The sequence below is a fragment of the Sminthopsis crassicaudata genome, chromosome 3 (genome assembly GCF_048593235.1).
Source record: "Sminthopsis crassicaudata isolate SCR6 chromosome 3, ASM4859323v1, whole genome shotgun sequence".
In the NCBI taxonomy this organism is placed as follows: domain Eukaryota; kingdom Metazoa; phylum Chordata; class Mammalia; order Dasyuromorphia; family Dasyuridae; genus Sminthopsis; species Sminthopsis crassicaudata.
Window position 1 is genome coordinate 395,536,477 of NC_133619.1, and position 24,253 is coordinate 395,560,729.

A 24,253-nucleotide genomic window follows, 5' to 3' on the forward strand; every position below is an offset into this window, starting at 1 on the left:
CCAGGCCTTATAGTTCAACCTAAATATTTCTCAGTAGGTTCTTTGAACAATTCTAAACACTTCTATTCCAGGACTCCACGATCAAAGTCAGATGTTCAGGATACAGCTAACATCAATCAATCATCACAAAAGGATTGTGGACAGTCTACACGGTAAGGTGAAAAAAAGATAGTTTAGGATCAGACAGTCTTCTGCTTATATAATTTTTAAGATTTACCCTGCTTTGTTTTATTTTTTGATTTATTTTTTATTTTTAACATTCTTAAAAAATTTTGAGTTTTAGATTCTTTTCTTCCCATCTACTCTCTTCCTCACCCATTGAGAAAACAAGCCATATAATACTAATTAAACATGTGAAATCATGTAAAACATTTTCATATTAGCCATATTTCTTTAAAAAAGCAAGAAAAAGAGAAAATTATATTTCAATTTGCATTCAAGAGTTCATCAGTTCTCTCTTTGGAGGCAAATAGCATTTTTTCATCATGAGTTCTTTGATCATTGCATTGGCCATAGCCACATCTTTAACAATTGATCATCATTGCAACATTGCTATTACTGCACAAAATGAACTCCAAATTCTTCTCACTTCACTTTGTAGCAGTTCATATAGGCCTTAGCATATTCTGAAACCATGTCCCCCTATTCATTTCTTTTAGCATGATAATACTGGGTCACAATCTTGTTCAGCTATTCCCCAATTGATAAACATCTCTTTAATTTCCAGTCCTTACCATTACAAAAAGAGCTGCTATAAGTATTTTTGTATATATAGCTCCTTGACTTTTTTCTTCAATCTCTTAGGGATTCAAACCTGGTAATGTTAATACTGGATTCCAGGGTATGTGCAGTTTTATAGCCCTTAGAGCATAGTGCCAAATTATTTTCCAGAATGGTTTGGACCAGTTCACAATTCCACTAATAGTTCATTAATGTCATCTACCTTTCCCTTATTCATTCTAATATTTGCCTTTCTGATAGGTATGAAGTAGCATCTCAGAGTTGTTTTTAATTTGCAGTTCCCTAATCAGCAGTGATTTAGAACTTTTGATTTAGAGCTTTTTTATATATAACTATTAATAGCTTTGTTTTCTTTTGAAAACTGCATGTCTATATTCTTTGACCGTTTATCAGTTGGAGAATGGCTCTTATTTTTATAAACTTGATTCAGTTCTGTACTTGGTATATATTTGAGAAATGAGGTCTTTATTAATGAAATTTGCTGTCAAAATTTTTATTTCAACTGTGTCTTTCTTTTTCAAGTGTGTCTCTTGTAAATCGATATACTTTTGGAATTTAGTTTTTTGTCTTTTCTGCTATCTGCTTCTATTAAATTGAGCTCATCCTATTCACATCCACAGTTATGGTCATTAACTATGTATTTCCTTAGAGAGGTTGCTAGGAAATGCGGTGGACAGAGTGCCAGATCTGGAGTCAGGAAGACTTATTCATAATCCTGAGTTCAAAACTGACCTCACTTACTAGCTGTGTGACCTTAGACAAGTCACTTAACTCTATTTTCCTTGGTTTCCTCATTTGTAAAGTAAACTGGAAAAGGAAATGGCAAATCGATCCAGGATCTTTGCCAGGAAAACCCCAAATGGGGTCATAAAGAGTTGGACATGGCTGAAACAACATCCCATTATCCTCTGTTCCTCCCCCTCTTTCTTTTTATCCTTCCCTCTTCAAAAGTTTATTATACTTTTAACTACTACACCCCCTTAAGCCACTCTCTCCTAATTCTTCCCACACCTTCTCTTATCTCCTTCCCCTTCTGTTACCATGTTGAATAAGTTACATTTCTGTACACAGCTCTGTTTGTTTGTGTGTTCCTTTTCTCAGCATTTGGTTTTCTTTCTGTCTAGGCAAGTAACTGCAATTCCAGAAGAATTGCCAAAACAGAATTCAACAAATGAGCAAGAAAGTACAGGTCAGTATATGATTGTCAACTAAGCATATTTTTGATGGCTTATCTGTTATTTTAAAGGAGTTCCAAGAATAAATAACTCTTGACACATCTTTCTGTTGCCTTATTGCCAGTGTAGGATTTATATAATTAGAGAAGTGGCCTAAGTAAAGGAAGTTAATCTTCATTATTGTTATGCAAATGATGAAGGAGAACCTGCTTTTAATTACAAAATGTAATAAATACACCTATCATTTTCTTATTCATTCTCCCTGTTATTGGTTGAAATAAATCAGAAAGTCACAATCCATGTACATATATAAGACAATTCAATGTAAAAAATACTCTCCAATTGATTTATTGCCTTGATTTAATACCCATTAAAATCCCATTTGGGTTTCTTTGTGGGATTATATAAAATGATGAAATTTACATGGGGGAAGGGGAGATAGACAAATTTATCAAGGGAGTAATTGATAAGGGGAGCTAATTAATAAGAACTTTTAAAATAATAAGGTATTTTAAAATAATAACTGGGATTCATATAGCACTTTAAAGTTGGCAAAGAGTTTTACATATATTTGATTATTATGACATACTGTTATTGTATATTGTTATTCTTATTTTACAAATGAGGAGACATGACCCATGATCATACAACTAATAAATTGAAAGGCTGTACTCTCGGAAAAGTAGGTTCAGTGCCATACCAAACTCCAAAAAATTATTTCATAGAACTAGAAAAAATAATTTAAAAATTCATCTGGAAGAACAAAAAGTCAAGAATATCAAGGGAATTAGTGGGGGAGAGGGGGAATACAAAGGATTATATAACTATATTATAAAGCAGCAGTAATCAAAATCATTTGATACTGGCCAAGAATTAGAGTGGTGGATCAGTGGAATAGATTAGATACAAGCAACACAATAATCAAGACCTATAATAATCTAGTATTTATTAAATTATTAAAATATTAAAGTTTATTAAAACTCGAAGTTCTAGAATGAGAACTCAGTATTTGACAAAAATTGCTGAGAAAACTGGAAAATAATATGTCAGAAAGTTGGCATAGACCTAAATCTCATACCCCATACCAAAAAAGATCAAAATAGGTACATGATTTGGGCATAAAGGATGACACCATAAACAAATTAGGAGGAAAGGGGATGGTTTACCTATCAGATCTTTGGAGAAGAGAGAGATTTATGAGCAAAGAATTATAGAATATAATGAAAGGCAGAGTGGACAACTTTGATTACATCAAATTAAAAAGGGTTTGCACAAACAAAACCAATACAAACAAGATTAAAAGGTAAGTACAAAGTTGGGGAAAAAATCTTTACAGCTTGTATTTTTTATAAAGGTCTTATTTCTAAAATATAAAAAGAACTGTGTCAAATTTATAAGAATATAAGTCATTCCCCAATTGATAAGTGGTCAAGGGATATGAACAGACAGTTTTCAGATGATGAAATTAAAGTCATTGTAGTTATATGAAAAAAGTGCCTTAAATCACTATTGATTAGAGAAATGCAAATTAAAACAATTCTGAGGTAACCTCTTCACACCTCTCAGATTGGCTAAGATGACAGGAAAAGATAACAATAAATGTTGGAGGAAATGTGAGAAAATTGGGACACTAATGCATTGTTGGAGTTGTGAAATGATCCAATAATTTTGGAGAGCAATTTGGAACTATACTCAAAGGGCTATGAAACTGTGTATACATTTTAACCATCAATGCCATTACTAGGTCTGTATCCCAAGGAAAGCATAGAGGAGGGAAAAAACCCATAGTGCAAAAATGTTTGTAGCAGCTTTTTGTGGTAGCAAAGAATTGGAAAAAGAGTGGATGTCTATCAATTGGAGAATGATTGGACATGTGTTATATGAAAATAATGGAATATCATTATTCTATTAAAAAATGATGTTCAAGCTGATTTTAGAAAGGCCTGGAAAGATTTAATGATACTGAATGAAACAAGCAGAACCCAAGAATACATTACATGCAACAGCAAAACATGCAATGATCAACTATGAAAGACTTGGTTCTTCTCAGTAGTTCAGTGATCCAAGATCCAAGATTCAGGGGATCCAATCCCAGTAGACTTTGGATAGAAAATGCCATCTGCATCCAGAAAAAGAACTGGGAGATAGTGAATATAAACCAATATATGCTTTATTCACTTCTTTTTTCTCTTCCCATATTTTTCCCTAATTTTTCTCTCCCAACATGATTCATAAAACAATGTGTATCAAAAATTTACTGGAAATAAAAAAAAGTCATTAATAATTCGTTTTTATCTTGGAAAGAAGCCTCTAATTCAGTGTCCCCCAGTTCACTTCTTAGGCCTATTCTGTTTTTTTATCCATTTACTGAAATTTTTATCCATTATTTCAATACAGACATAGATTAATTGCTTACCAAATTTACAGCTAACATAAAGATATATTAGGATAGTTAATATACTAAAGGACAGAATTACAGTCAGTTGAGCAGAATCTTATATGAAAAAAAATTAAATTAAAAGAAGTGTAAAGCCTTCCTTGGATTAAAAAAAAAAAAACAAGTCCTTTTAAGTACAATCTAGTGGAGACGTTGTTAGATGGCATTTTATCTGAAAAAGAACTGAAATCTTTAAGATAAACTCAGTTTGAGATAGGGTGAAATGAAGTGTAGGAAACTAAGATGTTTTTGTTCTATAGTAAGAGAGGCTTCTTTTCAAGAATAGAGGTGTAATAATTCTATTGTTTTCTGCCCAGGTCATATAACATGTGGATTTTTGCTTAGGAAGAACATTAAAAACTAGGAGATAGAGTTGAAAAGCAACAAGTTTGAGTTTTGTAGCAGGAAACACAAAGTTTTTGTTAATAACAATTAAGAGCTATCCTATAGTAAAATGGACTCTCTAGGATGTTGTGGGCTTCATCATAGAAATCTTCAAGGAAGAGTTGGATGGCCACCTAATCTAATGTATTGTAATGGGGATTCTTTTTCAGAAGACTTTTTTTTTTTCAAGTTTGAATTGAACTGAAAAAAGCTTCTAAGGAGAAATTCTTTAACTTAGTTAAAACTCTATATCTTAAGTACTTTATCAAACATTGCTATAGAGAATATGTTAACAAAAGAATGACTTTCTCCACATCATTATGACTTGTCAGATTTTTCCAATTCATCATTAATTCTTCATTGAACTTGATGTGATGCAGTTACCTCTATGGAATCTATTCAAAGAAAGGAAAACTGCTGGCAGAAATAATTACACAAGTCTGTCTTTTTATTTTACTTTCTTTCAGAACCTAAGGTGACTGAAGAAGAGGAAAGCAACTTCAGTTCTCCACTAATGTTTTGGTTACAGCAAGAACAGAAACGGAAGGAAAGCATTGGAGAAAAAAAGCCAAAGAAAGGGCTTGTTTTTGAAATATCAAGTGATGATGGTTTTCAGATTTGTGCAGAAAGTATTGAAGGTGTGTGGACTGAAATATTTGTCTACTCTATAAAGTTCAGGGGATTCTATATCCATAATCTATTTCAGCTTGATAGGGATTTTGGAGATGTGTATCAACTAATATTTATAGAATATTAACTCTCCATTGGGCACTATGATGGATGCTGTGAGGATTCAAAACAATGTCAGAATGATTTCTCAAGGTGTTAGATTTTTTTTTAAATACATCTTCAGATTAGTCCATATCATATCTTCATTGAGTTTATAGGCTAGTTAGGAAAACAGTAACTATTTAAAACAATTTCCAATAAGTGGTCTAAACATAAGTAGAAAGAAGTTCAGAGAAGGGAAAAATCATGGATTTGAGTAATCAGGGAAGGTATTAGAATTGAGTTTTGATAATTACATAGGATTTAGATAGGCTGCTAGAGAATTTGGGAAGAGTTTCCTTATCAGAAGGAACAGTTTGAGCAAAGGCCCCGTGGCAAGATTAAATATTGGGCATTTATCTGCAAAGTAAATCCTAGAGACAATAACTAGATTATAACTCTGGCTGGAAGAGAAGGCTTATGTTGAAAATAGTCAGAAATAAGAGCCAGCCTTGAATGGGATAAAAAGGTTGTAGTTTGTTCTCTATGCAGTGGGAGCCAGGTTTCTAAACAGGTGAAATGACATGAAGAGAAAAACATTTTACTAAAATTTAATAGAAGCATGCAGAATGGATAGTACTAAGAGAAGTGTTAATGAAAATGGAAAAAAAAATAAAAGAAGTACTTAGTTTTATTTGTGGGGAAACTGCACTTAAATTTTAAGTTTTAAATATAAGACATAGTAGTATAGATCTGGAATTTATAAGGACCTCAGAAGCCATCTCATGCAATCCTCCCCTCAATTTTACAAATGTTGAGGAGATGACTATATTGAAGGGACAGTGTCCAGAAGTTGAGGATCAAAATATTCGATCCCAAGTAACATTACTCAACAGAATACAACTAGAATTTGAGGGATAGATTTAAAAGTTATTTCCACAGAGATGCAAATTTTAACATAGAATGTGAGAGAGAGAGAGAGAGAGAGAGAGAGAGAGAGAGAGAGAGAGAAAGAGAAAGAGAGAGAAAGTGTGTGTGTGTGTGTGTGTAAGAGAGGACCAGGGACTGAATCTTTGGAGAATGTACTTAGTTATGTGATGGGAGAAGTTATATACTTGGACAAGTTTGCTGAGGAATGCCTTCATTAGGAAAAAGAATAAAGTGAATCCTATCAGACACTGAAGTTAAAAGGCCAAATCATACAACTTAGAGATATAAATTCTTTGTGAAATAGGCAGAATTAGTATTTTATCTATTCCTATTGTTATTGCCCCATCCTTCCTTACAAAAGCACTGCTAGGTGGTGTACTTCCTGGTTAAATCCTAAACCGGCTTACAGGTGAAAGGAAAACAATCCTAAATTGCCATAGTTCCTAAGCATATAAGGCTAGTACAGCTACTCTCATGGCAAGAAATGCATTTAAAAGTTTTGTTATCTGATCCTTAATATCATTACAGATGCATGGAAATCATTGACAGATAAAGTTCAGGAAGCCAGATCCAACGCTCGTCTAAAGCAGCTTTCATTTGCAGGTAATGGCTTATTCCTTTCTCAGATATTCCAGTAGATTTTTAACTTGAATCAATATATAATAGATTATATGTAAAAGTGCATCAGAGGGCAATGTACTTTTCAATTCCTGTTATTATTGAAAGGCTAGTCCATTCCAGCAGCTCAGGAGATTTGAAAGGAAATCCGTGGAGTGAAAGAGAAGGGTAAGTCTTTGTGAAAAAGTGCAAAGTCTTTTCTGTGCCAAAGTATGCTTTAATATCTAAGTCGTTTGCTTTTTTTTAGAAACTTAAGACTTTGTGTTTCATTTGGACTTCCTAGATTTTGTTCATGGAGATGTTAATGATCTAAGGACATGGCCAGTCTTCTGTGTGGCACTGAAATCAAATCACCTCCTTCTGAATTTTTTTGGGACAATTATTAATTAAAGATCTAATACCAGCTTCTGAGTGTGGTCCAGGTTCTGTGATGATTTTGGAAGGTTTTTCTGTAGTTTGGTTATTTTTTTTGAGTGTTATAGTTTCTTATTACCAACTTTAATATTTATGATCTTTGTAGGTGTGAATGGCTTGAAGATGCTAGGGATTCTTCATGATGCAGTTGTGTTCCTAGTTGAGCAGCTTTCTGGGGCCAAACATTGTCGGAATTATAAGTTTCGATTCCACAAACCAGAGGAGGCTAATGAACCCCCACTGAATCCTCATGGTTCAGCCAGAGCTGAAGTCCACCTGAGGCAAGTGCTATTCACCCATGGCTTGGAAAATAATTTCAGGTCTTAGTTTGTAAATAAATGCCACCAATGACATCTTTTTCTTGGGATTTTTTTGGGGTATCACTATCTCATTTCTAGCTTTCTTAAATCTTAGTCATGTTCTTTAAATATTCTTTGATCTTTCCAGGAAGTCAGCATTTGACATGTTTAACTTCCTGGCTTCTAAACATCGACAGCCTCCTGAATATAATCCCAATGATGAGGAAGAAGAAGAAGTACAGCTGAAATCAGCTAGGTAAGCAATTAAGTAGACAACTAATTGAAAAAGTTAAGACAAAGGGAGAAAGTAGGAAGAGAGAAAAATGCTAAAATTGTCTCAATTATAACAATAGAAGAAAATCCATAACCTGTTTCAATCGGAATTGTTACAAAAAGAGAGAAAGTGACTGAGATATGAATGGGTGATAATAGTGTCTAATAAGGAGAAAATAAGACTTTGTGAGAACTGGATCTGAAATTTGCCTGGCTTTAAATTGATGGTTTTTTGTTTGATTATTGGTTGTGTATCCTCTTGTGCAGATATACTTTACTGTGAAGATATTAATTTGTTTGATTATTCCAAACCCCCTGCGTAGTCACTATCACCACCTTCATTGTCATCATCAAAAGCATTTATGTATTTATGTATTTGATTGCACATGCTCCTGTGCAAAGAGAACCACATAGTGATTATCTCTGTCTTCTAGGAGCCTTAGTCCAAGACTTTACCAGAGTAGTCCCTTCCATGAAGAAGTATGGTTAAAAGTATGTCCTGCTGTCTTTCAGAAGGGCGACTAGCATGGATTTGCCCATGCCTATGCGTTTCCGGCACTTAAAGAAGACTTCGAAGGAAGCAGTTGGGGTCTACAGGTATGGCTGAACCCATGAAAGCTTTTCTAAAATCAGAGTGGAAGAAATAGAATAGACTCCTATTATAGGTAGCATTGGTTACAAAATTACAGCTATTTTTTGGTAGCTCACTAAAGAATATACATTATGAATTTACTGGCTAACTGTTCAGACTTCCATTTCACATCATATTCATTCATCAAGAACAGAAAACAACTTCTGTGGGACATATAGATCTGAATTCTGCTTCCTTCAGGGGAGAAAGATCAGCAGATTGTTGTGGACATAATGACAAATTTCAACTAATGCAGTATCGTCTAAAGAGACTTTTTTTGTCTGTGATCTAGGTCTCCCATCCACGGTCGGGGTCTATTCTGTAAGAGAAACATCGACGCAGGTGAGATGGTGATCGAATATGCAGGCAACGTCATCCGTTCCATACAGACTGACAAGCGAGAAAAGTATTATGAGAGCAAGGTAAGAGAGACTCTGTCACTGTCCCTGCTCATTTCAGCTGTTGTAGGCAGAGAAAGGATGGGTGTGAAGTTACATAAAGTAAAAGGAGGTGTCCTAGATGTTGTTTCAAAATGATTACTGTTAACTACATTTTGGCATTGGCCACTAGCACCAGCCTAAATTGGAAATCCTCAGAATTAGAAGTTGAGATTAAGGGGATCTGTAAAAAGATAGTGTCCCAAAAATTGAAGTCAAGAGGGGCTTCCCCAGTAGAAAACTTAGAGATGTTAACCAAGGGCACACAATTATGTTTTTCAATTTGGATACTTAAATCCAGTGAAACTTAGAGGAAATCTCTTGAAGCATGCTCACCAGGATACCAGGGGGTTTGATGAGCATTCAGGTTTCATCAGCTTTGCTTAACTGAGGCCATGTGTGATATAGAAAGAGGGGAGGTTCAGAGTCCTACCCTTGGCTGGCAGCCAACACTTTCTTCTGTGTCTCCCTCTCCTGGACACGCAGGGCATTGGCTGCTACATGTTCCGCATTGATGACTCGGAGGTAGTGGACGCCACCATGCATGGGAATGCTGCACGATTTATCAACCATTCATGCGAGCCCAACTGTTATTCTCGGGTCATCAACATCGATGGGCAGAAACACATTGTCATCTTTGCAATGCGTAAGATCTACCGTGGAGAGGAACTCACTTATGACTATAAGTTCCCCATTGAGGATGCCAGCAATAAGCTGCCCTGCAATTGTGGCGCTAAGAAATGCCGAAAGTTCTTAAACTAAAATTGTTCTGTTTCCCGTTCTTCTTTGGGGGAGTTACAAGACCTGGGACCATCCAAAGCAACGCAGAAAGCTTTTTCCAGCAGCTGAGGGTTTCAGGATTAAGTGGGCTCAATTGAGGGACCTCCATTATGGCAGAGCTCCCTTCCCTTGTGTCCCATCTTCATATCATGAAGTGTGATCATAATCCTGGTGAAAGGTGAGGTCACGAAGAGAAGATCAGTGATGGACTTTCTTCCTGGCGCCTCTGGAATTCGCACACCAATATGAGGAGGGGAAAAGGACCCCTAACAGATTTGCCTGGAGAGAGCCTATAAAGGGTTGTATCAGGAGAACAGGGGATTTTCCTGAGCATCTCCCTAAGGGAAGTTGGTATCTTGCTGCCAGCCTCTGCTTGGCCCATTTCCTAAGCACTGTTAATGAGGTGGCCAGAGTGGCCAAGCAGGGTCAAAAGAACAGTATAGAATAGGTCAGGCACCTCAGAGTTGGCTGGCCAGCCTACATCCATCTCTTTATTGAAAGAAATGTTTAATGGTTTTTCCTTAGTGCCCTCCCACCTAAGAATTCATTTCTGGTCAGGAGGCAGGAGTCCTTGCGCCTTTGTTGACCAAAAGGGCTGTTTTGGGGTTGTGCCAATGAATTACCAAACACTTGAGCCTGCTTATAGGCTTTGTAGTGGGAGTGTTACCCCCATAAGCCTTATCTCAGTTTCTTTTCTTGACAGTAGGAGCAGTTTCCTTCCCCCTCCATTCCTTCTCTTCATTCCACTTTTCTTCCTTTTCTCTTGGCTTTCATCCCACCACTTTTCCATTCTTCTTTCTGGGTGGTGAGTGAAGTTGGCTCCCTGTTCAAGGACACACCCCACTGGGCACAACTTGTGTCTACAAAAAATCCTTTGAGCCAGTAAGCACTCCAGGGAGGATATGGACATGAGCCACTAAAAAGAGAGAATTGTGGAAGGAATCTTCACCAGCCCAAGCTCCAGTGGAAATTTAAAGAAAGAAGGAAGGAAGGAAAGAAAAGAAAAATGTAGCATGGTTTTTGTTTTTGTTTTTGTTTTTTTTTTTTTGGAAGGAAAAATATTGAAATAGGATTTGAATCATGCAGCTCACTAAAAATTTCATATCCAAGTTGATGACATCCTCTTCCTCCAATGCCCCCATTGCTAGGATACAGTTACTTTGATTTATTTTTTGCTAAGACATAGGAAGGCCAAATTCCTAAGTGGTCAATATCCATTGAAAGCTAACAGCAGAACACTAAAGTTGCAAGACCCTGAGGGAATATGTTGCCATGCATTGAGGGAGCCTTACCATCTGTGCAAAATCTATCTATCATCAGAGCAGATGAAAATGACACTACTGCCAAGGTTCCTCCTGTAGGACATGGTCAAAGCAGCATCAGACTAACTTTTTCTCCTTCTTTCCTTTCCTCCTTCCCTCCCTTTCCCTTCCCCAAGACGATGTCCTGAATCTGTTAAATTAAGTCATTGGATTTTACTCTGTTCTGTTTACAGTTTAATATTTAAGGTTTTATAAATGTAAATATTTTTTGTATATTTTTCTATGAGAAGCACTTCATAGGGAGAAGCACTTATGACGAGGCTATTTTTTAAACCGTGGTATTATCCTAATTTAAAAGAAGATCTGTTTTTAATAATTTTTTATTTTCATAGGATGAAGTTAGAGAAAATAATTCAGCTGTACACGCAAAGTCTGATTTTTTTTTTTTCCTGTCCATTTTCCCCCAGTCCCTACCCTTAGAAGGTATAACTTTTTTTTTGTTGTTGTTGTTTAACGTGTAAGCTTGTTCATGCCTTGTTGACTTAGGTAACTGTTTCCTGGGTTGCTCCTAGATTATAGAGAAGGAAGGTGATCACCTAAATACATTGGGCTTCTCCCTTCTCTCCTTCCTCTACAAAGCTCCCAGCAGGCTTCATTACTATGTTGGTACAATTCTTCTTTCATCCACTTCCCAAAAATGCATCTCTTTTTCTCTGGTTCCAGCCCAAGGGCAGTGGGAAGAGGCAGATTTTTGTACTACTCCCCTAGTTTCTTCTACTTCAGAGTAAGAAAATATGAGCTTAGATGGCAGGCAATTTAACATTTTTCCATCTCCATCTGCCTCATTTGTAGCCTCCATTTATCTCTGCTTCAATTTTCCCACCAAATCCTCATATCTACAACAACAAAACAATCTTACTGACCCCCTAGACACTTTCCAGGGTGGCCCAATGGAACTAAAGCACAGTCAGATCATTAACGGAGAAACAGATTTTCTCTCTGTCTTGGTTACTGGGCTTCAAAGCAGTTCAGTCCGGCAGGAGATCAATAACGGCTCTTGGTGGGTCATCCTTCCTGGCCACAAGAAGCCCTCCTGTGGAAAACTTAACAAAGCAATATCACTCAGCTCAGTGTACTCTGCCCCAGGACCAATGGTTCGATCTGTACCCTCCAACCTGGGCTCCCTTATCTCCTGTGACCTTAAGAACTTTGTCTGGTGGCTCTGCAGAAACACCACCACTCTCGCCAGCACCGTGGACAGAATGGCAAAGGCTACCTTGTCAGCATGGAGAGGGGTTAGCAGTGGGCTGAGAAGAAAATCCACCCAGATTTCACCTTCCCTCTTTCTTCAGTCCATGACAAGATACAGTGACTCAAGATGTTCCACTAGTATCTCATTTTCTTTCTTATTGCACTGTATGAGGTTTTTTTGTAAATCTTATTTTTTTTTTTCTTATTTCAAAACAAAACAAAAAAAACCTTAGGCTGCATTTATTACTGAAATGATTGATGCACTGATGGGTCAGGAATTCACTCTTCAGAAGACCCCAAAGGCCAGTCAGGGATGGGGAGAACTCAGCTGAATAGACCTAGTTGCTGCCCTATTAGGCAGTGCTATACTGTGAGAGACTTCCTTCTCATTCCTTTCCCACCGTGCCCTGGGTATTAGGAAGAAACTTACATCCTAATCCCACCCTACTAATCCAAAAGCTAAAAAAGCACTTCTGTGAGTGACTACAGCTCATTCTTGAGCTCATTGCCAAAATTCAGCAGCTTGGGAATGAGAAAAGGGTCATTGACAGGAGTTGGAAAAGAAGGGGGTAAAGAAGTAAAACAATACCTCTGAGTTCATCTTGAAAAGTATCCAGAGGATTTTAGCACAGATATTCAGTCTGAGCAAACAGCATTGGGTCATTCCTAAGAATCTTTCAAAAAGCTTCCTTCAGAAATTCCCAAGCCCCTGAGGAGTAGTAATTGTGTCTCTGGTTAGTTCTCCATGAGAGAGCCAGTTCACTCAAATAGCTTTGCTGCTAAAACCTGTTGTGGCTGCATTAACTGGTGGCCATCCCAGCCAGTGAAAACGATTCCAGTATCAAGAGAGGCTGCATGGCACTGACGTTTTGGCCAGGTCTTCTTGGTCCCTTTGCCTCTCCTCCATAACCGTCCACCACCACAATTTCCAGCATAGCTCCTTCTGTTTTCAGACTATTACAAGGTTGGAGGAGAGAAGCCTTGGCAGCTACTATTAATTTTTCATCCAGATTCATTGACATTTGCAGGATTCAGTACACCACCTTGCTTACTTCTGTCCTATCCTGGCCAATTCAGTAAACACCATGCAGCTCCCTTGATTGAAAAAAAAAATCTTAAAAATGAATGTATCTTTTTAAAGGACTTATGTTCAATCACAAATATCTGAAAATACTAAAGGTCAAAACCTTGTTGGATGTTTGTTGAATTTATTTGGGGGAGGGGGGAGGGAAGGGGATGTTTGTAACAATTTTTTTTTCTCAAAGGAAAAGCGGGTCATTGTAAAGGGCTGAGTGTAAACTTTGTTTCATTTCCTTCATTTCAAAGCAATACAAGGTTATTGAGCAGATGGTTTTGTGCCGAATCATGAATGCCAGTCAAGTCCAGACTACTTAACTGGTTTCACACACTCTGAAAACTTGCAAGTTTTTTTTTTTGAATTTTCAAATAAATATAAATATGATATATATAGGAACTAATATAGTAATGCACCATGTAACAAAGCCTAGTTCAGTATCAGTCCATGGCTTTTAATTCTCTTAACACTATAGATAAGGATTGTGTTGCAATTGCTAGCAGAGGCAGGAAAATGTCAGTCTGGTGTTACTCTAGGTTCCCAAAGGAAAGAAAGAAAACAACCAACCAACCAAACTGCAAAAGTATTGTTTAATAGGGATGCATCAGCCAGCCCACACCAGGGGTTGGAAAGAATTGCACAAATCATGTCACCTGGAGCTTCTCTGCTGAGGATTTTTCTGCCCATGAATGTTACCAGTCAGTACCTGTACTTCTTGTTTCTCTATTTTTGGTTATGAATGTTGGGATTACCACCTGCATTTAGGGGGGAAAAATTGTGTTCTGTGCTTTTCTGGTATCTTGTTCTGAGGTACTCTAGTTTTGTCTATCAACCAAGAAAATATACTTGTGGTGTTTCTTTTATTGAACTTTCAACAGTCTCTTTAGTAAATACAGGTAGTTAAATAATTGTTTCAAAAACTGAACAGATAACAAAATTCTGTTCCAGAAATAAGACATTTCTTAACTTTATCATGTATAACAGATCTTTTTGTTTTTATTTTTTCCTTGTGTTCTTCCAAGCTTCTGGTTTAGGGGGGGGGGAAGAAAAAAAAAAAAAAGGAATGTGTCTAAAGTCCATCAGTGTTAACTCCCTGTGACAGGGATGAAGGAAAATACTTTAATAGTTTAAAAAAAAAAATAATAATGCTGAAAGCTCTCTACGAAAGACTGAATGTAAAAGTAAAAAGTGTACATAGTTGTAAAAAAAAAAAAAGGAGTTTTTAAACATGTTTATTTTCTATGCACTTTTTTTTATTTAAGTGATAGTTTAATTAATAAACATGTCAAGTTTATTGCTGCAGACAGTGGAATTTTATTTCCTTTCGGCAGAGGGATCGTTTGGGGGATTTGGTAAGGAAACTTCAGACCACAGTGTCATTTTCCCTTTTTTAGAAATGGAAATCACTAAAAGATATTCCCCGTTTCTATCCAAGTGTGATGCAAGGGAGAGGACCTCTCTGTCCCTAAGTTCTTCCTTAATGTGACTTTGGGCAACCTTTTCTTCGGGCTTCACTATCCTCATCTTAAAAAGAAAACCTCTGCAGACTCTTCCATCCTAGATCCATTTTATAGAGGAGTTGTAGAACTATGAGTTGGAGAAGAGCAATGTAGTGTTTTCTTTTCAGTCTGCTTATTCTCCCTCTTTTGCCCTACTATTTAATACAGCAAATATTGGTTAAACTGCTGCTTTGCAGAGCACAGTGTAAAGTACCGAAAAAAGTAGCATTGGCTAAGATAGTCACTTTCCTAAAAGGAGCTTATGATCTATCAGATGAATTTATACTCTTAAGCGCAGCTATACTTCATGGTTATTGTAATTGCATTAGAGTTGCTAAATTAAATATATAGAATTGTTCGTTGATTTATCCCTAAATACAATGGAGGGAAAATCATGAAGAAACAACACTGGTATTTCTCACAAATGGCAAAAACCTATTCAGATGGAATGAAAGGCAATGTGGCACAATGCATGTGAAGCTAGACTTGGAATCAAGGTTCAAATCCTATCTCAATTATTTACTAGCTGTATTAACTTGAGCAAGTCATTTGATCACTTTGTGCTTCAATTTCCTCATATGTAAAATAATTAGATTAATTACTTCTCTAATTTTTTCTAACCTTATACCTGTGATCTCATTTAATGCCAAAGGATCATATATCAACTGAACTGAACTCTCCAAATAAAATCTGGAAATCAGTTTCAATGTCATGCAACCTATTTTAGGCCTTAATTTTGATGTCTTTAAGCCCTGTTACTCTCCTGCAGGGAAGCAGTTAATAAATATATGAAAACATTTTGCCAGTCATTCATTAACTCCACAGTAGATCACATTGCAACCTAGGCTGGGGTGGTAGAGGAGGAGGAATAATTGTTTTCTGTGAGCTTCCTGTTTACCTTCTAGTGATTGGCAGTTTAGTTCCTCCCAGTTTCCTCCCCTCACTACTCTTATCTTCGGGTCACTGCCTTGGGCTGAGCTCTAGGTACCATGGGAACTCCTAATGATCAAGCAGTATTGAGGGCCATTTTCAGCCCAGACACCCCATTTGGGGATGTGCCTGGGTTGGAACTTGGAGAAGATCAAGTAGAGAAAAATCTGGTGGAAGATGAAGGTAAGAGTTATTTCCTGTATAACCTTAGGCCTTCACTTCATCTCTGAACCTGTTTCCTTAATTCTAAAATTGGACTAAATTGATATAGTCCCATTCCTATATTGAGACCTGTGATCTCTACAACAAAATTTCTATTGAACTAGAAATTTGGGAGTTAGAACAGAAATTTCCCTATTTGCAGAGAGCTTGACCACCCCTCACTATATATGCCCTTCACCTTTTTTTTGGAGAAAGTATATTGGTAATATAAGGACTTGGTCTAAAATCCCTTAAAAACCAGGTGGAGGCTATGTCAAATTGCTCAGAGCCTGCTGCCTGTGTGATTTGGTACAGTGCCCCTGCTACCTAGCGTTGGAATCTAACTTTGGAATTATTGCCACATATGTGAAACCTTCCTCTCTTACTTTAGTAAACCACCTGGTCAAATTTTAATGCATAAAGGGCACCCAAATTCCACATCCTTGCCAGTAATTGTCATAGTGGAAAGTATACTTTGGAGTTGAGCATAGTAAATAAAGAATGTTGGTAAAAGTGGAGGCCTGTGTGAGGTGGAGGTGGAAGAGAAACCTTCTGGGTATCTAGAATTACTAAACCAATTCTTCCCTATTAGAGTATACTACTTCATCAGTCATCAGTGATAAGATTCTCTGTCTTATAGTCAGAGAAAGTCTGAGCCAGACAAATTCTATGGAGCACCAAAGACCATTTGCAATGGATGCCTTGTTTGAAAGGAGAGATGGAGAATGAGGTGAATCTCGTGCCTTCTGGGTTTACCCTTACTCTGCTGATGAAAGTTAAAAAAGAAAGTCCTGCAGAACTGATATAAACTATACTAGGTTAAATAGTGGAGGCTGGATCCTTCCATCTCCAAAGACTTCAATGAGTCTGCTCCTTTTGTCAATAAATGGCTATATGCAAAGGACTGTGCTGAGTACAGAAAATACAGAAACATGGAACCCAGCTCCTGCCCTCTAATTTATAACCTGGACACTTTCACCTCTTTATAATGGGTGTACAGTAAGTACTTTAGGATTTCAGCCATCTTGGAGGAATGGAAAGGCTTCATATAAGTGGGGGTTTTGAGCTAGGTTTTGAAGGTTGGTCAAGATGTCAATAATTGGGAGGGATACTAGGTGATAGCATTTCAAGCAGGGTTGTAACTTAGGTAAAAACATGGAGGCAGAAATGAAAATAGTATGTTTTTGGATTCATGAGTAAGTTCAGCTAGAACAGTGGTTTCATGTAGAAGAGATGAGAAATGAGGCTGGGAAATTACCAGTTAGAGCATGGAACACCTTAAATGCCAGATCAAGAGTATTTACTTTGAGATTCCTTTGTTATCTATAGATGCACACACATACACTCTTGTCTCCAAGAAGGCCTCCACATGTACCCTAATCTAAAATTATCCAGGAGAGGCAATTTAGTGTGAAATGGCACTGAGTTTAGAGTAAAACATCTGGATTAAAATCCCCAGTTAATGCTACTTGCTACCTAGGTGATGTTAGATCAGTCACCTTACTCCTCTCTGTCTCAAATTTCTTATCTATAAAATGAGGTTATATTGGATGATCTTTAAAGACACTTCTTGCTCTATTTACTAGTATCCATTGATAAATCCCAGTAAATTGATTCCTCTCTACTACTTCAGTCAAAGCACTCAGTCAAGCAGATACTTCCAATGACATAGCTTAAGTCCCTGCAGAGTCATAATCTCCTAAAGCCCAAGACTGATTCCCTTTCCTCTTCTCCCTATTCTTCCCTACTTCCTGGGTCATATAAAATGACTACAGATGACACCTTCCCTGGGGACCTGCTGGAACAGACTAAGAACCTGGAGTTACAGGGGATGACAGCGGCTGAAGCTGGGAACCTAAGCACAGCTCTTGAGAGGTTCAGTCAGGCCATCAACTTGCTGCCTGGCAGGGCCTCAGCCTATAACAATCGAGCCCAGGCCCGCAGACTCCAGGGAGATGTGGCAGGTAAGTAGACCTTGGGAGAGCAAGGTAAGATAAGGATGCTAACCACCAGACAACCCTCCCTGAGAATATTTAATAAGGATAGGCATTGAGCATCCCTTGAGTTGATCCAACCAAGCAATTTCTGTTATCATAGCACTATTTGTCAAATGCTTTGCTTAAAAGTCTCAAACTTCACACATGTCTATATCTCATATAGAATTTTCTCTTAACATAAGTTTCCAAAATCACAATGATTTTCCAAGCCATCTATTGGTAAGCATTGGTTAGTAGCAATTACTTTGTTATGCTTTACATGAGAATCTTGTTCAAAACTTAAAATAAGATGAGCCAGGAGTGAATTTCAACTTCTGACATTTTCATAACAATATTTTGTTTTCAGCTGTTTAGTCAAATTCTTTGATAATCACATCCCTGACTTTGGGCCTGTAGCATGACTCAGGACAGTATCTTTCAACTAAGTCCATTTCCAGTCATGCCTCTTCTTCTTGGATATGGAAAATTGGCTTAGGGCTAAGTATTTTTCATCCATTTGCCTGTGTCACAAGTCTCGTTACATTTAAGTCTTTACCTCATCACCCCCTCAGCAAGAATCACTCTGCCTAGAAGATTGCAGAACACAAATATTTGCTTCCACATTACTCCTTCCTGACCTACGCTAATTCCTAGACCTGGGAAGCTATCCATCTCTAAAGGATAGCATCTATTTAGGCACTTATTGTAAAAGAGAGCAATAAGTTGTTACTTGTCCATATCTAGAACTGTATTCTAATAAGAAATCATGATGGTCATGATGATTCAGTGTAGAATTGTTTAAAAGGTGGATTTTTGTGGCAGTATACAATTTGGTATCATTATTAAATGCACTTTGTGGTTTTTCAAAACCATTCTTAGAATCAAAAAAGTGGGACCCCTGTACTTTGCTTTGGAAGACCTTACTTGTTCTTCTTTAAGCACCAAAAAAATATTAAGAGGTAGGGATAAAAAGAGAAACCCTTAAGTGCCCTGTAGATACTTTTTTATCCCCTTTTTATACATTTAGAAACTGAGGATGAAAAAAGTTAGGTGACGTGCCCAGTCACATAGCCAAGAAGAATCTGAGGCTGGGTAAAGTATTCTTTTATAAACCCATAAATTTTGCCTCCTAGAATATCATATTCCAAGATTTTTATTCCTTTATAATGGCTCCTTTACAGTTGAATTCTTTCTTTCTAGTGGCTTGCAAAGTATTTTTTCTTTATTCTGAAAGTTCTGGATTTGGGCTATAATTTCCTGGTGATTTTAATTTGGGGTTTTATTTCAGGAGATGACTGGTAGATTTTATTGTTTTTACTTTACCCTCTGATTCTAAAAGATCTGGATGGTTTTAAGATTTCTTAAAATTTTTTTTTCCACCATGGTATTCTGCTAGTACAGTGATGCTTAATTTTTTTTCCTCCTTCACCTGTTTTTCAGGGCTTCTTCCTTCATCTCTTCTGGGAATTCTGGTTGGGTTTGTACCCAAGTGTGTTTTTTTTTTAAGGCTTTGTTTGTAAATGGTTTGAAGTCATTCTCTTATGGCAGAGTTCTTTTTTAGTTTCCCCAGGCTTCCATTCTACTTCCTGACCTCAGACTGGATGTGATGAATAGGCTCTGCCATACTTCTGAAGGGAAGGTCTCTGCTAATTCCATTGCTGCTTTCCTGGGGTATGAAGTGTTGTGTTCCAGCTGGGGATCTTCAAGCTTTCAGTGTTCCCAAAGTGATCTGATCCAGGGCAAAGTCTGTTGACTGATGGCCTCTCTGGGTTCTCTGAGTCCCTGACCTGGGCTTGGTCTGAACAACAGGAGACTGCTGCTGGACTCTGCCCTGTGAGCTAGCTGGGAAGCTCAGTTAGTTCAGAGTGACAGAACTGCAGGCTCCTCTTTGATCTGGGATCTCTGCACCTGTCATTCCTCTGTAGACTGAGCTAAAAGCCACAGCAGAGATCCTCCTCTGAACTTGAAGTCTGAGCCACACTACTGCTTATTGGCTTCTGAACTTCATTCTTTCTTAGTCTACTTCCCTTGGCTTGCAGTCTCCTTGATCCATCTGGCCCTATGACCTAGAACTGGACAGTGGATGACAAAGCTGCCAGTTGACTCCTGTTTCTATTGTGGTGTCTCAATATGGGTCTGGGATCTCTTTTTGTTCTTGTTCATAGTCTCTTCCTGGGTGCTGGAATGTTCCTAGTGCCTGGCCTGACCATGTGCCCCATTTTTTAAGAGCTATCAGTCTGGCTTTCTATTCTGACCTGCACTAGACAACTGACTCAGGGTGACTTTTTTGGATTTTCCCATCAGGATTTGGTCTGGAATATCTTCTAGATCCATTTAGAATTTTTATATAGTTTCCCATTTTGTATGGTTGCCATCTTGGCTTTGCTAATGTACATTTTTAATCAAATTATTTATGTAGTAAGGACTCATATACTTTTCAAATGAGACTGGACCCAATTTCTTCCTTCTGTTCAATTCTGGACCAAAATCGTTGTCCATCTGGAGCATATGCACAACATGTATCTAGAACCAGATAAATTTCTATATTATTTCTATCTGTGTATCTATAACTATATCAGTCTTTTGATGGACTAACTCAAACTTTCCATACAACTGCTTTATGGTATGGGCAATATATATACATATATATGTGTATATATATATTTCACATCAAATTTTATTTTTCTACTACAAATGGTTAAAATAACTTTTAAATAGTTATGGTTAAATAAATTTTAAATAGTTAAATAGTTATTTAATCCATTCACATTTAAAGTTATGATTGTTAGGTTTGTGTTTTCCTTCACTTACTTCTTATGTACTTTCTAAAATTTCCCACTTCTTTTAAGACAGAATCTTTGACCTACACCTTGTTTTGCTTATCTTCATTTGATACATGACTCCATAAATCATTTTTGTAATGTCCTGGAGATATAGAGGTTAATAATACATACAGTTCTCACAGAAGTAAATAATACATATAGGTCCATACTTTATCTTCTACTCATATAATAAAAATACTCCAGACATAATAACTAAAAATTTTTTCTCAGTTAATCTTTTTATTCTTTAGGATCAAGAAGTGTCCAAACTCTAGCCTCTCAGATGGCACCCATGTTACTGATCATTCTGAGAACCATTTTCAAGGTTTTGTCCTACCAGTGCTGCCTTCTATTCTCCTGTTGAAGCTTTTTCACAGCAGCCATGCATGGTCAGGGATTCTAATATCCTGCTCTTGTTTGTTATGCCTGCTACATAGTGATCAATGAAGAAGTCTGGGATTGTTCCACATGGAACAGAAACTGTAAGAATATATTTTGAGCTCCTAAGGAAGCTATATTCACCCCTTCTTTAATAGCCATGATTTATTTTAGATATTTTAGATCTGCTTACAATAGACATAGTCCTTTGTTTTTCTTACTGCCAATAATCCTTTTGGGAATTAATTAATTCTTTTGACCATTTATCTGTGGGAAATGGCAGATTTTAGATGTCAAACTTTTAAATAGGAAACATTTCATGCAAAGATTGATATTGTTGTTTCTTATTCTAGCTGTATTTATTTTATTTGATGAAAAGGACTAAGAATTAACAATCCAGATAAAGGCAAATAAGTATTTGAAACACTTGAAATAAATATTTCATTTTGCTCATTAACCATAATTAGCCTTTATGGATGGCTACTAAATAGAGAAATGAAAATTAAAACAACTATGAAGTATATCTTCACATTTCTCAAAATGTCATAGGTGGTAAAGGATGATGGTGAAGATACAGGAAAACAAGAATGCTAGTGTACTAGCATTGAAAATGATCCAATTTCTTTGAAAATAATTTGGGTTTATGCAAATCAAATTATAGAAAACTTAATATCCATTGTCCCACTAATATCATTTAATTCCCAAAAGGATTATTGGCAGTAAGAAAAAAAATGTATATGTATAAACACTTTCACATCATTTTCTAATTACTAAAAGTTAAAAACAAAGAATCAGGCAAATGATTGGCAAATAGCCAAACAAATTGAGTTTTATGAATATCTGCTATGATGGAACCAAAAGTGACGATGAAAATGAACGATTCCTATTCATTGTAGCAGTTAATGGGGTGGGAAAGTGGAGCAGGGCTATTTGACTATTCTCATTTTTTCCCTTTCCCGTCACTCTATAATTGGTCATTGATTAGATAGATTTCTTCATATTGCTCTTATTAGGGCAGTTACGTGATACAAAGCTCTGGGGCTTGAATTGGGAAGACCTGAGTTCAAATCCAGGTCTTGGACATTTACTGACTGTGACTTTTGGCAACTCATCTAACCCTTTTTGCCTCAGTTTCCTCATCTGTAAAATGTAGAAAATAATAGCATCTACCTCTTAGGGTTGTTTTAAAAATAAGATAATATTGAGGTAATATTATAAATAATAAAATTGAAGATAAAAATATTTGTAAAGCACTTAGCACAGTATCTAGCAGTTATATAATAGATACCATATAAATGTTAGCTATTGTTATATTTTCTATTCCTTGGACATTTTCTCATCATCTGGAATTTCTTTCCTGGGACCTTGCTATCCTGATTAATATGTGCCCTAGTTAGCCTGTTATTTTGGGGAAATTCCAGCCATTCCTGATCATCTCTTATCAATGTGTTTATTCTAGCTAGCCCTTCTTCTGAAACGAAGAACAAATCAACTCTGCCATAACTCTGGAAGGGGTACTAATTTCCTATAATTTCATTCACTATATTTGTAACCTTTTGAACTTAAATGTCCCTCCCTGATCACTAATTAATCAACATTTATTAAGTGTCTTCTGTGTGTCAACTACTATGTTAATATAGAGGCAAAAGAAGTTGACAGTCTAATGGAGGAAACAATATGCAAGCAAAATACACAATTGCAAGCTATAGATTGGATAAATAGAGAAATAAGAATTTAGAATTAGAAGAGAAGGCATTGGAATTAAGGCCTATGTATTGTACGTCCTTACAAAAACTAATTTAGTCTGGCTGACTAATTAATATAACAACTGATAATGCTAAGTGAAAGCACACTGGTACAGGAGTCAGAATGGGGGCAGTTTATGAACCATATGACCTTAGAAAGCTACTCTCTAACCTATAGCAATGCTTGAGAATGTATGCTATGAAGTGATTCAGCGTTAACCAAAAGAATAATGTGAACATGGACTACGTTCCTCTAAGCTGCATCCGGGTTCTTTTCATGAGCCTCTCTACCTAATGTTTCACTTTTCCTGGATCAAACTATCATCCAAGGTAAAAATCATTTAATCAAAAAGAACAGCAAAATAAATAAAAATGTAAATTTCCCCCAAATGAACAACTTTCCACTGATTCCTACAACACAATCAAAGAGGAAATACTTCCTCCCAACAACTAATACTTCTAGGATTTTAGGCCCACTGTAACATCTCTAAGCCTCTGAAAACCACTGTTGTGGTCCTTGCCTTTCTTAGCACTGCTGATGTCCGGTCACACAATAAGTGTCTGAGGTCAGATTTGAACTCAGGCCTTCCTGACTCCAGGGCGGCACTCTATTCACTGTACCCCCTAGCTGCCTTGTCTCATCACTAAGTGTCAGAGGGGAAGTTTCCACTATAGCCCACTACTTAGTCTAAGCTACATTTAACCAAGAAATCTCTCTGAAGCATCCACTACTCTGGGGGTTGGGAGGTTGGAGAATGAGCAGGAGAAGGAAGCTACAGTTCTGAATGTGACCATCAGGGGGCACAGGGACTCCACAAGGAAAGATGGAAGCTCGACGTTCCTTACCTGTGCCCAGGGCAGAGAGCTGCAGGGAGGCTTTTTTCTCAGGCCTCCGTGAATTTTTCTTTCTCCCTAACCCCGGTAGGTGCGTTGGAGGACCTGGACTGTGCCATCCTGCTGAGTGGGGGCCGAGGACAGGTGGCGTGCCAGAGCTATGTCCAGCGGGGGCTCGTGGCCCGTCTGCAGGGCAGAGATGATGATGCCAGAAGTGATTTTGAGAAAGCAGCTCAGCTGGGCAGCCCCTTTGCCCGACGCCAGCTGGTGCTGCTCAACCCTTACGCCGCCCTGTGTAACCGGATGTTGGCTGACATGATGAAACAGTTGCAGGGCATCAGTGAGCCCTGAGAAGAGGCCCTCCTACCTGGGCGCTTCTCCGCAGCCCAGGAAGGGGCAGCCTTTATCTTGAGACCACTAACCGAATAAAACCACCTTTGTTTGAGTCTGATT

The 24,253-nt window shown here is 37.3% G+C and overlaps 2 protein-coding genes across 2 annotated transcripts in view; both read left to right on the forward strand.

Annotated features, from left to right (window-relative positions):
- The window catches only part of KMT2A (lysine methyltransferase 2A), an 88,770-nt gene extending 74,386 nt beyond the window's left edge, over positions 1–14,384 (forward strand). The window contains exons 29-37 of the mRNA XM_074302187.1: positions 72–152; positions 1,866–1,930; positions 5,205–5,375; positions 6,904–6,978; positions 7,514–7,692; positions 7,859–7,962; positions 8,493–8,576; positions 8,903–9,032; positions 9,534–14,384. Of these exons, the coding sequence (XP_074158288.1) occupies positions 72–152; positions 1,866–1,930; positions 5,205–5,375; positions 6,904–6,978; positions 7,514–7,692; positions 7,859–7,962; positions 8,493–8,576; positions 8,903–9,032; positions 9,534–9,809 (1,165 nt within the window). The 3' untranslated portion in view covers positions 9,810–14,384. The remainder of the gene's footprint in view (positions 1–71; positions 153–1,865; positions 1,931–5,204; positions 5,376–6,903; positions 6,979–7,513; positions 7,693–7,858; positions 7,963–8,492; positions 8,577–8,902; positions 9,033–9,533) is intronic.
- Positions 14,385–14,716: 332 nt separating this feature from the next.
- Positions 14,717–24,248, forward strand: TTC36 (tetratricopeptide repeat domain 36). The gene is made up of 3 exons (XM_074302267.1): positions 14,717–16,027; positions 17,821–18,009; positions 23,892–24,248. Exons 1-3 carry the CDS (start codon positions 15,904–15,906, stop codon positions 24,149–24,151), a joined length of 573 nt encoding a protein of 190 aa, XP_074158368.1. The 5' UTR covers positions 14,717–15,903; the 3' UTR covers positions 24,152–24,248.
- Positions 24,249–24,253: the final 5 nt, after the last annotated feature.

Bases quoted from the DNA above. Each gene is read 5' to 3' on its own strand.
- TTC36 (XM_074302267.1), top strand. From the start codon at position 15,904: ATGGGAACTCCTAATGATCAAGCAGTATTGAGGGCCATTTTCAGCCCA. The intron at 16,028-17,820 runs GTAAGAGTTATT...AAATGACTACAG, and splicing joins AAATCTGGTGGAAGATGAAG to ATGACACCTTCCCTGGGGAC. The intron at 18,010-23,891 runs GTAAGTAGACCT...TAACCCCGGTAG, and splicing joins ACTCCAGGGAGATGTGGCAG to GTGCGTTGGAGGACCTGGAC.